The sequence below is a fragment of the Melanotaenia boesemani genome, chromosome 5, assembly GCF_017639745.1.
Source record: "Melanotaenia boesemani isolate fMelBoe1 chromosome 5, fMelBoe1.pri, whole genome shotgun sequence".
Lineage (NCBI taxonomy): Eukaryota > Metazoa > Chordata > Actinopteri > Atheriniformes > Melanotaeniidae > Melanotaenia > Melanotaenia boesemani.
Window position 1 is genome coordinate 21,268,971 of NC_055686.1, and position 11,145 is coordinate 21,280,115.

The following is an 11,145-nucleotide window of genomic DNA, read 5'->3' on the forward strand; positions in this document are numbered from 1 at the left end:
AATGACTTATGACATTATTTCAGTATTACCAGCCATGTAAACTACATTGATTAAAACATTCTTACCTGTTTAAATAACAACTTTACCAGCAATTTGTTCTCAAGAGTGATCCATAGTCCTTTTTTTAATCTTTTGCACTGTTTATCATGAAATTAATGAGATATACAAATTATTCCAACAACTGTGTTTTATTATGCATCTTCTTCAAAGAGATACCATTTAATATATAATTTACATACAAAATACAAAATGAAATTAAATGAAACACTTCATGTTCAGTATCTAAAATGTGGCGGCTTTTATTATATAAAAACCTTTCAGAATATTGTTAAAAAGTATTTCCGCTCCTTCTAAAAGTTACTTTTTTTCCAGGATTGTTGATCTGTGTGGTAGACTAAGTTGGGATGTCAACATGATTTGCGTGACAGGATGTCCAGTGCTTTGGTATGAATGGGCTTATAGAGGAGAGTGAAGCTGGAAGGATTCAGGTGTCCGTTACCCTGAGCGTCAACTTTTCCCATCAACACGTAGTTGCTTCCTGAATAAAAGACAAAAACATTGTATTAATTTACTTCCCATACTTAACAGAGCAACTCCTTGATTAAATTCAGAACCAAATATTGTCTAAAAGTATTTTAATAACCCATCAAGAGTTCCAGTTTCTTTTATATTTTCAGTTTACTTTCAATCTGGCACCCCCTGAGCTTTAAAACTGCAGTACCGGCTTTGATGGATTCTTGGACACCGTTTGAGATGAGTAACGTCTTAAAAGGCATCAAAAGTACCGGTAGTGTAGTCATCACTGCAGCTGAGGCCACTGGATACACTCACAGATGAAACATGTTTTTGTCTGGAAGAATATTGGCCACTGATGGCCACCATCCATTCATAACTGTGCTTCACATTAAAGTTATTGCTATGCTCATCATTACCACTAGGTGTCTTCCACACTGTACCTTTAGAAGACTCAGTCTGGCTGCATGACCATACTTGGCCCAAACCTGAATTTTCTGGAGCCTTGGGGCCACATGTTGCCTTAACTTGTATGACTTAACTTAATAATTGTTTTAATTTTTAATATGCATGATTTGCTTTTTAATCACTTTCTGTTGCCTCCAGCAATGAAAAGCGCTTTATAAATATATTTTGATTTGATTTAAATTGTATGCAAGTCAAGGCCAACTAACATTTGGACCATTTCAGGTCCCCGTAATGTTTGAAAGTTCTGAAAGTGAGCCATAGTTACCAAGGTTAGCCCAGACTGGGCAAATATGGAACAGATGTCCAGAGAAGTAAAACATTAAAAACATAACAAAACACTGGAAAGAAGAAAACCTTTCAGAAGGTACAACGAAAGAAAAAGTAAGCGCACTTTTAGAAAACACAAGACAGAAAAACATGTCAACATGGATTTCATGTTTTCTGTTTTCTTAAGGCCATGACATACTCTACAAGAAGCAAGAACTTTTTTCTTGTTCTCAACGCCACGAGAGCAAAAGGACATCCTTTCGTTCTTGTGTACATGGTTGGGGATATCTTGCAGTTTTTTTTTTGAAGCATCGGCCGAGCAGAACTTTCTTCTCGTGGGGTGCAGAGAAGTATTGTGTGATCAGTGGAGAGTTTGAGGTGGGCCTGATTAACGTGGAAGCGCAGTGTTGTCACTTCTGCCTTTCTGCTGATGCAAGGATGAACCGATAGCTTTAATTAACAGCTGACTGAGATGGTGAGGAAGCACAAAAATGAATACAACAGATGGTATTTAAAGACACCTCTGCACAACCCTGCTCTGCCACGGACGTAGTTTCACATTAAGTATGAAGTCAAAGGTCAATTGTTCATTTGCACAAAGAAAGACATTTTTTATTTAATTATTTTTGTTATATTATTATTGTTAATTCGACCTGTACTGTGAGCTTTCTTTCTTTCTTTCTTTCTTTCTTTCTTTCTTTCTTTCTTTCTTTCTTTCTTTCTTTCTTTCTTTTATTTCTTTCTTTCTTTCTTTCTTTCAATAATGTGCATAAAGCAAAACTCAGCTGCAACGTCACACGGCATCCTGAAAGAAAAAATTGTACAGTGCAGTTTCTTAGCCTCAGGATGCTGCTGGGCAACTAAGAAATACACTGAATAGATGTCACTGTGCCCCCAAATGAGTCCAGAAAGCATAGTTTTAAGGTCAGAAAGTTTAAGGCCAGATTGTTAACTATCTAATATGTAAAGACAACTGTATAAAATTTTTCCCAGACATATTGGCACATAACTTTTCTTCAAACAAGATCAGCTTAAATTAAAAATTCAAAGCAAACCTTTGATAAGGCCAGGGCATCTCTTGCAGGTAGAAGTTAGTGTGACCGATTTAATGGGTCCTGATTTTTTGATGTTGAGACCTCCTGCCTTAAAGGTCTTGATCAAAATCACCTCAAATGATGCTGAGCCCTGTGGACCAGCGGCAAGATATGTAATCCTCCCTGCAATCACTGAAAGAGAGACCAGAATGTCAGAGGGAAAACTGAAATTACAAAGGTAGGTGTTGTGATCGAGGGCTAATGCTGAGTCATGTTTACAATAGGAAACAGATTACAGTACAATGGAATATTTAGAGAGAAAAAAATCAAGGGAAGCACATGATATTTCAGAAAGGGAGACATGAAAATGAGGAGTCTTGTGAGGATGTGGGCACTTTGAGTTGCAGCTCACCGAAGTCATGAGGGCAGAAGCTGGACTGGAGGGTTCCTGTCCTCTTACAAGGTTGTGTACACTGTGGGTTGAGGGGTAAAGCTGCAGGAAATACATACAACAACAAACACACAAGCAAATGGTAAGCACATACGCTTAATGGCTTATATAGATACAAAAGGGAATGTCAGATATTCCACTCACGTTTCTTGCTGACAATAGGCTTCTTGGTCACTGACTTGCTTGGCCCTGGCTTAGGTGACGGTGTGGTTTTCATTTTGGGTTTAGCTGTTGGTTTTACAGTCTTTGGGGTTGGCTTCACTGGTTTGACTCGAGGCTTCATGGTGGACTTGACCACGACAGGTTTGCGTGTGGACTTAGCTTTGATGCTTGGCTTGATGGTTGGTTTGATAATCTTGGGTTTGGATATAGGTTTAACCGTTGCTTTAGCTGTGGGCTTTTTCATTGGTGGCTTAGGTGTGGGTTTAGCTAGTCTGGGCTTAGCTGGTGTGGGTTTAAATGTTGGCTTGACTGTGGGCTTAGAAATAGGTTTACGAAGTGGAGGTTTCTTTACCAGCGGAGTTTTTACTGGAGGTTTTTTGAGTGGTTTAGAGGTAGGTTTAGGCAAGAAGCCAGGTTTAGGCTTTAGGGGTGGTTTGGGAGTTGGTTTAGGGATCAGTTTTGGTTTTAAAGATTTCTTCGTGGTTGGCTTCGATGTTGGTTTGGGAGATGGTCTAGGAGTGGGTTTTGGTGTTGGTTTAATTGGTTTGCTTGGCCTCACAGTTGGTTTTTGTGGCTTGGAGGTGGTCTTAGGTCCATAAATGAAGTCACCTCCAGCTGTAGGTCTTCGGGACCCACGGGGCACGCTGGAGTAGTAGGCCATAAATCCATCTGAAGTCACACTGAGATCTGACACAAACTGGACAAGGAGCTCGTTGCCATTTGTCACGATAGTTCTGTATAAAGAAGAGAAAGATCAGCTCAGTGATATTTAACTTCTGTTAAAAAATATATTTTTAATATAAAGGCTATGTATAATCTCACTCTGGAGGTCTATCACCACAGAATTTCCCGATCCTTCTTGAATCATCACTTTCTCCCCCATTAAACAATGCCACATAGTCATAACGGCAGTATACATCAGCCTCCAGGTCCAGCTTCTCAAACTTCACTTCAATTACCTGGAAAAGATGTGGCAAAAATGATAAACTTTACGGCAGGGAATGTAGCTGGAAAATGTTTGTTTCTGTCTAATTCTCATGAAGTGAGTACAGTACAGACACAGCAAGGGAGCAGTAAGGAGTTGTGAAATACAGAGGGGCGTTTGTCCCCCTCTTGCCTTTAGTTCCTTCCTCGTTTCCTTAAGTTCAATTTCTCAGAGCACATGAACATGCCTGCAGATACTCAATGAAGTCTTTCATTTGAACTTCATCACCAGGCCGCTGTCACATTCTTTCACACACACTCTACATAAGGTACATAGGTAGAACATTTCATTCTGATGGGCCCCTCCACCAATTAAATTAACCTTTCTCCTTCAAATTCAGCAACCTTTATTTTACACACCTATCATATATTTTACTTTCTGACATGTTTACATATTTTGCAAACATTTGAATGAGACGGTTTAAGTCATCGTTGTTGTTTACATCATTACTTCTGAACTCTGCACACCTGAAGGTTTCCTTCAGAGGAGACAGCCGAGAGCTCAAATGGTAAATCTCCTCGATTTGCAAGATAAAACAATAACAACAATGAAATCTTCTCCCATCTCTTTGTTGCTCCTTCGTTGTCCTTATTAGTGTACATTTTGAATTTTGAGAAAGATTAGAGATAATTTCTAATGGGACTCCACAGATGCTCCACATGCAGTCAGGAACATGCTGCATAGATTTTTAACACACAAGAATACAACAAAGCATCACTTATAGACAAGTAGGGTTAAATAAACAAGTAATGTAACAGTCTCAACAAGGCTAAAATCAATTAAATGCATTTTTCTGACATGTTTCATTCTATAACAATTCAAATTTACTAACCTTACCCAAGTATATTTTTTAGTGCATAACAATAACCATAACTGGCAATGTGCAGCCCCGGAGCAGTTTTCTGTGCATACTGAAGTGACTATAGACTAAAACTCTAGTGGAGAAGGTAACAGAAAAAGAAAAGAAAACAGGAGAAAAAGGAGAAAGAAAATGGACCTTACCTGTAATTGAATTGCACAGTTGAAATTCAACAGTGTGCCTCAATTACTTCCAGCTGAATGGAAGGACTGATCATTAATAAAGTGTTTTAATACTGAAATTAATTCAAATGTGTGTGAATTTAAAAGACAACTTTAGAGCAGGTGAGAATACAACAACATGTCTAAGCAAACCAATGCATGACATCAACTTAAACTTAAATCCCTGCTGCCACAAATATTAAACAAATTAAAAGGTGAAACATGCTAAGTTACAACAGGCTAGCCCAGATAGGTAGCAATTTGTTTTTCTTTCAATATTTTGCAACCCATCGTGTTAAGTTTATTCTCATGGACAAGCTAGTTGGCTAGCTAGCTAGCCTAGCTAGTTAGCCAATTAGCTAACATTGTCGGTAACATTACTTTTATCTAGGCGTTTTTGTGTACCCTACCATTAACGTTTTCAAGGTTTCAAGACATGCATGAATGGAGGGTGGACAACTGTTCATCCCAACCTACTCCTTATGTTGCTGTAGGGCTAGGCTGGGACATCCCACGATACTCTGTGCACTTTCTCCATGCATTAATATATGACATTTTTTGTTAATAATTTGTGTTTCTCTTTTTATTTTTATGGCAAGAGGTCTTGGCCTATGGTGCTTGTTGACCCCTGTTTCCTGTTCTCTCAACCCCCAACTGGTTGAGGCATATGGCTGAACTTCTAGTTTCTACTGGAATTTTCAGTTTTATGTCCACTGTCTTAGTGTAAGTATTGCTGCAAAATAGTAATAATACTTCATTAATAAAATGTGTTTAAATTTATAGTGATCAGCACCAATAAGTGATCAACTAAAATTTTCAATAAGAATTGGTCAGTTAAATTGCAGTTGGTACATCTCTATTCAGAACCTTAATCATAATCAAGTAGCCACAAGTGCACTGTGTGAGCCATCTCTTTGGATTTTCTTTACCGCAGTTTGTCTACATTCTAGTTTGGCACCTGCTTATGGTTTTGCATGGACATGTATGTTTGGATTGTTTCACCTATAGATTTGTCATGATGACATGAACATTCATCTTGTAAAGAATCCAGTAAATTCCTTTAATATCACATGCCAGTCCAGGCTTTTGTTTAAAGTAATTTAATGGTCATAGTGCGTCTCAAGCTGGTTTAGTTAGTTTACCTAGCTTGCATAATATGGGGCCTTTAAAATATGTGTTTCTAACTTGTTTTGATGGCACAGAGACATTTATTATGTACATTTCTGAAGTTGTTGTTGCCCTGCAGTGTCCCAAGCTGAGAAACCACCCTGCATAGCCTTGTATTCCAGCCTGGAGCCTCACATTACAGCTATGTTTCGCTTTACACACCACCTCACACGCCAGCAATTAGATATCAACACACTGCCCATTTTTAACACACACTATGGCTGACTCATAAAAAAAATGCAAGAGGACATTGTTGGAGGAAGGATGGAAAAAAAAGAAATGAACAGAACAAAAGATGAGAGAACAGCCAACACCTGACTGACTTTTTCTTGCTGGAGAGCGCTCAGAGTAAAGGTAGGATGCAAGATGGATGCCAAATTAGCTGTCGTTAGGGGCACTTCACTATGAAAATTTGCTAAAATTCAGTAGTGCTTCTCATACAATCTGAGTTGAAAAAGGAGACTAATATGAAGTGCAGTATGATTATAGCTTACATTGCTTGGCTCTACGGAGATATGCCAGGAGCAGCTGATACCAGCTGGGTAATTAGAGTTGGGCCAGTTGGGCGTCTTCACAGAGCCTTGAGATTTGGTCAGCCGGCCTCCACAGAACTGGTCCTCTTAGGTAGTAAAGAAAGTGTAAAGTCAAACAGCTGATACTGCATTCCAGGCTGAATGAAAAACATACATCATGCTGAATAAAATCTGTATTTTTTTCACCAAATGGCCAAATCATAAAAGAACAGCAGAAAACAACATGAAGCAACATGTCCACACCTTCCATATGTGGCTTCCCTGCATTGAAGGAAGCTAGAAAACCTCTTCCTCCTGTGCTTTCATCTGACACCATATCCAACATCATAGTGTTGGAGGTGGAGATGAGGGCACCCGGCCTGAACGTCCCACAGAAACGGCCCAGCTTCTGCACAAGGCGCGTATGACCATTGTAGACGTCCAGATAGTCATACCGACAGGTGGGGTCAGCCTCCATGTCGAAGAGGCGAAAAGACAACATGACCACATGACCCTCTGGAACCTAAAGATAAATAGAAATGTAGTGCAAGTGGGGGCAGAATGTGACCACAGATTATTTCAGGAATTGTGATTCAGTATCAATGTCACTATTAACAATATTCATCTAAATATTGAAAACAAAATGTTGCCATTGTTGTTTATTATAGAATTTGAGGAGCTCAACAATTTAGGCTTTCTTTCCCATGGTTATTTAGTTTCATAGTGTTACAAATATTTTCAGTCAGGGACAGGTTTGTATTGCTAATAGGTCGATCTCACACCTGGACTTATACAAAGCCATATTGTTATAATAGGAACATAGTATGATTTGACGTTACGTCCCTAAAATAAGCAGATCTATCCTGAAAAAATACATCTGGATGCAACATATGTGGCACCAAAACCTGTTTACATTGTTCAGTATTAAAGATTCCTTCACAGATGTGCCAGTTACTCATGCCAGCTGCACTACTCTGCCCTCAAAGCATTAGATGCTTGTTTCTAACACTGTGAATTACTAAAACTCTGGAACTTCTCCCTGATCTTTAGCACATGTTCACTCAGAACAGATTTCAACTTCGCTTGAATCCAGCTTTGATGATATGAAGCAATAAGATGGTCTTCATTGTTTAGTCTTGTCCAATTTTAGAGTTTTAACCAGCATTTGGATGCAGCAATGAACTGTGTTCATCAGCAACAGGTTTCCCAATGGTCCTGAGCCCAGTGTAACCAGCAGTGCATATATTAAATAAGTTCATTTTTCTGTGAACGCTGAAATGAACACAACAAATTTTTAAAAAAAGAACTTGAATGAGAACTTGTTCAAATTATGGAAGGTCGTGTAACAGTAACTGCCTACATTTTCACCACCACTATACCACCTTCACACTAAATTACCCACCATGCATTGCGCACTCTAGCATAACAAACCCGCAATGCAACATAGGTGCAGTGCACTCCCACTGTGAAATGGCAAGTGTATGGCGAAAGGAAGGTGCCACGGATTACCTGCTTAAGAGACTGGTGTACAACGTATCTGTTTGAGAAACCGACTTGAATTCACCAACATCTGGATGACATCACCTCCCACTAACATCTAACTGACATCATAAAGAACAAATCTGGACTTTGTTTTTCCAGAGATTTGTTAAATTTTTTAGAGCAATACATATTAATAAGGATGAAAAATGATAAGATTTTATTAATATCAGTGCCATTATCAATTCTGGCTATTGATCTGGTTGTTTATTATTCCCTTATCAATCCCTGACCTATTTTTTTAAGAAAAATAAGTATCGACTACACAGATTTGCAGTGTCAAAAAAATTGGAACAGGAAGCAGGATATCTTTACCTTCTTGTAATAATTACACAAAATCTGCTCAATGATAAGTTTTCATACACCTAACAGCGAGGCTCTCTAAAACCACAGTCTGTTGTGTGAGTTTATAGTTTCTAAGGACCCCTCTATATTCTCTTTGACTACATCATCTCTCAGTTTTCCTGTAGTTTTAGGTTTATTATCCCACTACATCCTATTGTTTTTTTGTATTTTTTGTGTTAACTTTAATTCAAATTATCATCATTCATTGTTTTTCAACTTGATGGTATAAAAACTGAGGCTTTTTTCAGTTTTTTTCAGAAGAAAAAAAGTTTGTATATAGTGTCGGCGCCCTTTGTATAGTTTTTCTTTAGGAGAGGAACTCGAGCGGGCAGCAAATTACTTGTTGGTTTCTCTGTGTCACTGTTATTGTCACAACAGACGAGAATGATTCACCAAGAAATCAGTCTGAGTGAAGGCTAAATTCACTGCAACCACACCGCAGAAACATACTTCAGCTTTTGTTTACACAGATTTCACTGGATTCTTTTTAATATTATCTACCATAAATGAAGAAATCCATGAATGATTTATTCTTTGGAAGAGTTATTTTAAAAGTCTTTCACATGACATCTATACTGCTGGACTGTTCAGCCTCACTGGGATGTTGTAGGAATCATGTAACTGAATCATCATTGCATTTTCTTTTCATTTACACCCAAAAATGCTCCACTTTTATTAAACTGGTAGTTGAGATCTTTGAAACTGAAACACTTGAAGTGAATTACGTGACTCACAGTGATGTACCAGGTACATTTACTGTTGGGTTTGTAGTAACTGGGGAACTCTTCACTGGCCACGATGCCAGAGTCAGTGACCAGGTGGCCTCCGCAGGGGAAGATTGGCCTGAAAGAGAGATGGAAAAACTGCAGTCCAGTTTGACGGGATGTGTTGCCAAGAACTGCTGCTTTACTGAGGAGTATTGAGGGTACAACCCTGCGCACACATACACACACAAACGTTTACATACGCGCTGAAAAACACAGTGGTAGTCTCTGTTCTTTGAGGCCTGTGGGGTGGGTTCCCAATGAACCCTCACGGTGTGTTTTTTCATGACGCTTGGTCAAGCCAGACCAGCAATACTGTTAATATACAGTATATGAACTGTGTTGACTGTACCACAAGAAAGTTGACAGGAGGCACATTTTATGACAGCAAATAGGCACTTACAAAGGCTGCGAGCCTGCTCACACATGGAGTCTGGAGACACACACCCACCCCTCCACACTCAGATAAACACACATCAAAGCAGGGCCAACCTTAACTTTTAATTTTGTCACACACTGGTTGATCAAGTTCCTCTGAAATCTGCTACAGGGGTTTTATCCTCTATATCATGAGCATTGTTTTCTGTGATCATCAGCTTTTTATAGCTTCTTTTATGTATTTTTTGTGTTCCTCAGTCATGCGCCGCGTCTGCGGTACCGTAAGGCTGCATTTGGCTGAAGTATCCCAGTGGTTGAGTCCCTCCCTTCAGACCCTCTGGAGCATGAGTAGCCCACAGGCATTTGTTTGTCTCTCATGGTCAATCTGTTGTGTTGCACACAAACAACCTGTGTGTGGAGGGCAGTGCATGCTGAAGCTTCAATAAACAACAACAAATTATCGTCTGAGCTCACAAAGACACAAAATTGTGTAAAATTAACTGTTTGACCATCACTAGAAGTCACTAGTTTCAAATCTGCATCAGTTCCAGCATGCTGCCATTTTGTCTCTGCCTGCCTGTCGGTGTGTGTGTGTGTGTGTGTGTGTGTGTGTGTGTGTGTGTGTGTGTGTGTGTGTGTGTGTGTGTGTGTGTGTGTGTGTGTGTGTGTTTATGGGAACCAAACCACATCTTCCTAACACTGAAACCTCCCATTTCTACTTTGCTTTCAGTACTGTAATACACCAGCACACAGATCTGCCACATGTGCACATGCAAGAAAAATTAGGGATTCACGAGAGGGGAACTGCCAGCCGGTAGATACAAAGTTTTTGGCACACCTTACCTTAAGTTAGTTGTGTTAGTCTGAGTCTGAGCATCAGTCTGTCCAAATGTCAAAAAAAGGACAAGAAGGCACACAGTCCACACCCTGTCCTCCATCCTGCTGTCCTCCCAGATTAGAAAGACGGGAGAGGAGGAGGAGAGGAAGAAGAAGCAAGAGGAAGGAGGGAAAAGTGGAGTAGAGGCGTGGAGAGATGTTAAGGGAGGGGGAGAAAGGAACGGAGAGGGATGATGGGTGGGGAAGAAGGAATGGAGGGAAGAAGAAAATATGCAAAGGTGGATGAATGAAAGTTTGATGCTGGAGAACTGCAGTGACTCAGAGCTTTCAGTTTCTGTGCAGCTGATTAGCAGACTGAGTCAGGGAACATATGAAAAGCATGTTTCTGCAGGTGTGTGTTGCATATGCGTACAATGACAAGCTGGGATTTTGTTCTTACTTTCAGGATGAAATATGTCAATAAATACTGAATTTACTAAAATGTTTGGTTCAAGATCTCATGGCAGCTTGAGGACGAATCCTATAAACTTTGAGGTTTCTCTGATTTTCTCTCTAGTATCAACAGCTGATGAGACCTTGCTTTTATCCTGCAAATATCCAAAGCAAATTGAAGATGTAGCATAAGTGTAAATAGAAGTATATTTACTTGGAGCAGCAACAACATTAAATTAGTTGTTAAGTTAGGTTAAGGAGCAGGGCCATA

General features: G+C 39.5%; 1 protein-coding gene across 1 annotated transcript; it reads right to left on the reverse strand.

Annotated features, from left to right (window-relative positions):
* On the reverse strand, positions 1-10,587 carry pcolceb (procollagen C-endopeptidase enhancer b). The gene is made up of 9 exons (XM_041984940.1): positions 10,449-10,587; positions 9,198-9,306; positions 6,844-7,102; positions 6,562-6,686; positions 3,718-3,854; positions 2,878-3,629; positions 2,695-2,775; positions 2,304-2,474; positions 1-538 (listed from the first exon to the last, which is right to left on the reverse strand). Exons 1-9 carry the CDS (start codon positions 10,541-10,543, stop codon positions 408-410), a joined length of 1,860 nt encoding a protein of 619 aa, XP_041840874.1. The 5' UTR covers positions 10,544-10,587; the 3' UTR covers positions 1-407.
* Positions 10,588-11,145: the final 558 nt, after the last annotated feature.

What these genes read in the sequence shown, in the direction of transcription:
- pcolceb (XM_041984940.1), bottom strand. Translation starts at nt 10,543, where the DNA reads ATGGAGGACAGGGTGTGGACTGTGTGCCTTCTTGTCCTTTTTTTGACA. An exon ending in ACTAACACAACTAACTTAAG is followed by an intron (nt 9,307 to 10,448) that starts GTAAGGTGTGCC and finishes TCTCTCTTTCAG; the next exon opens with GCCAATCTTCCCCTGCGGAG. An exon ending in AATGTACCTGGTACATCACT is followed by an intron (nt 7,103 to 9,197) that starts GTGAGTCACGTA and finishes ATTTATCTTTAG; the next exon opens with GTTCCAGAGGGTCATGTGGT.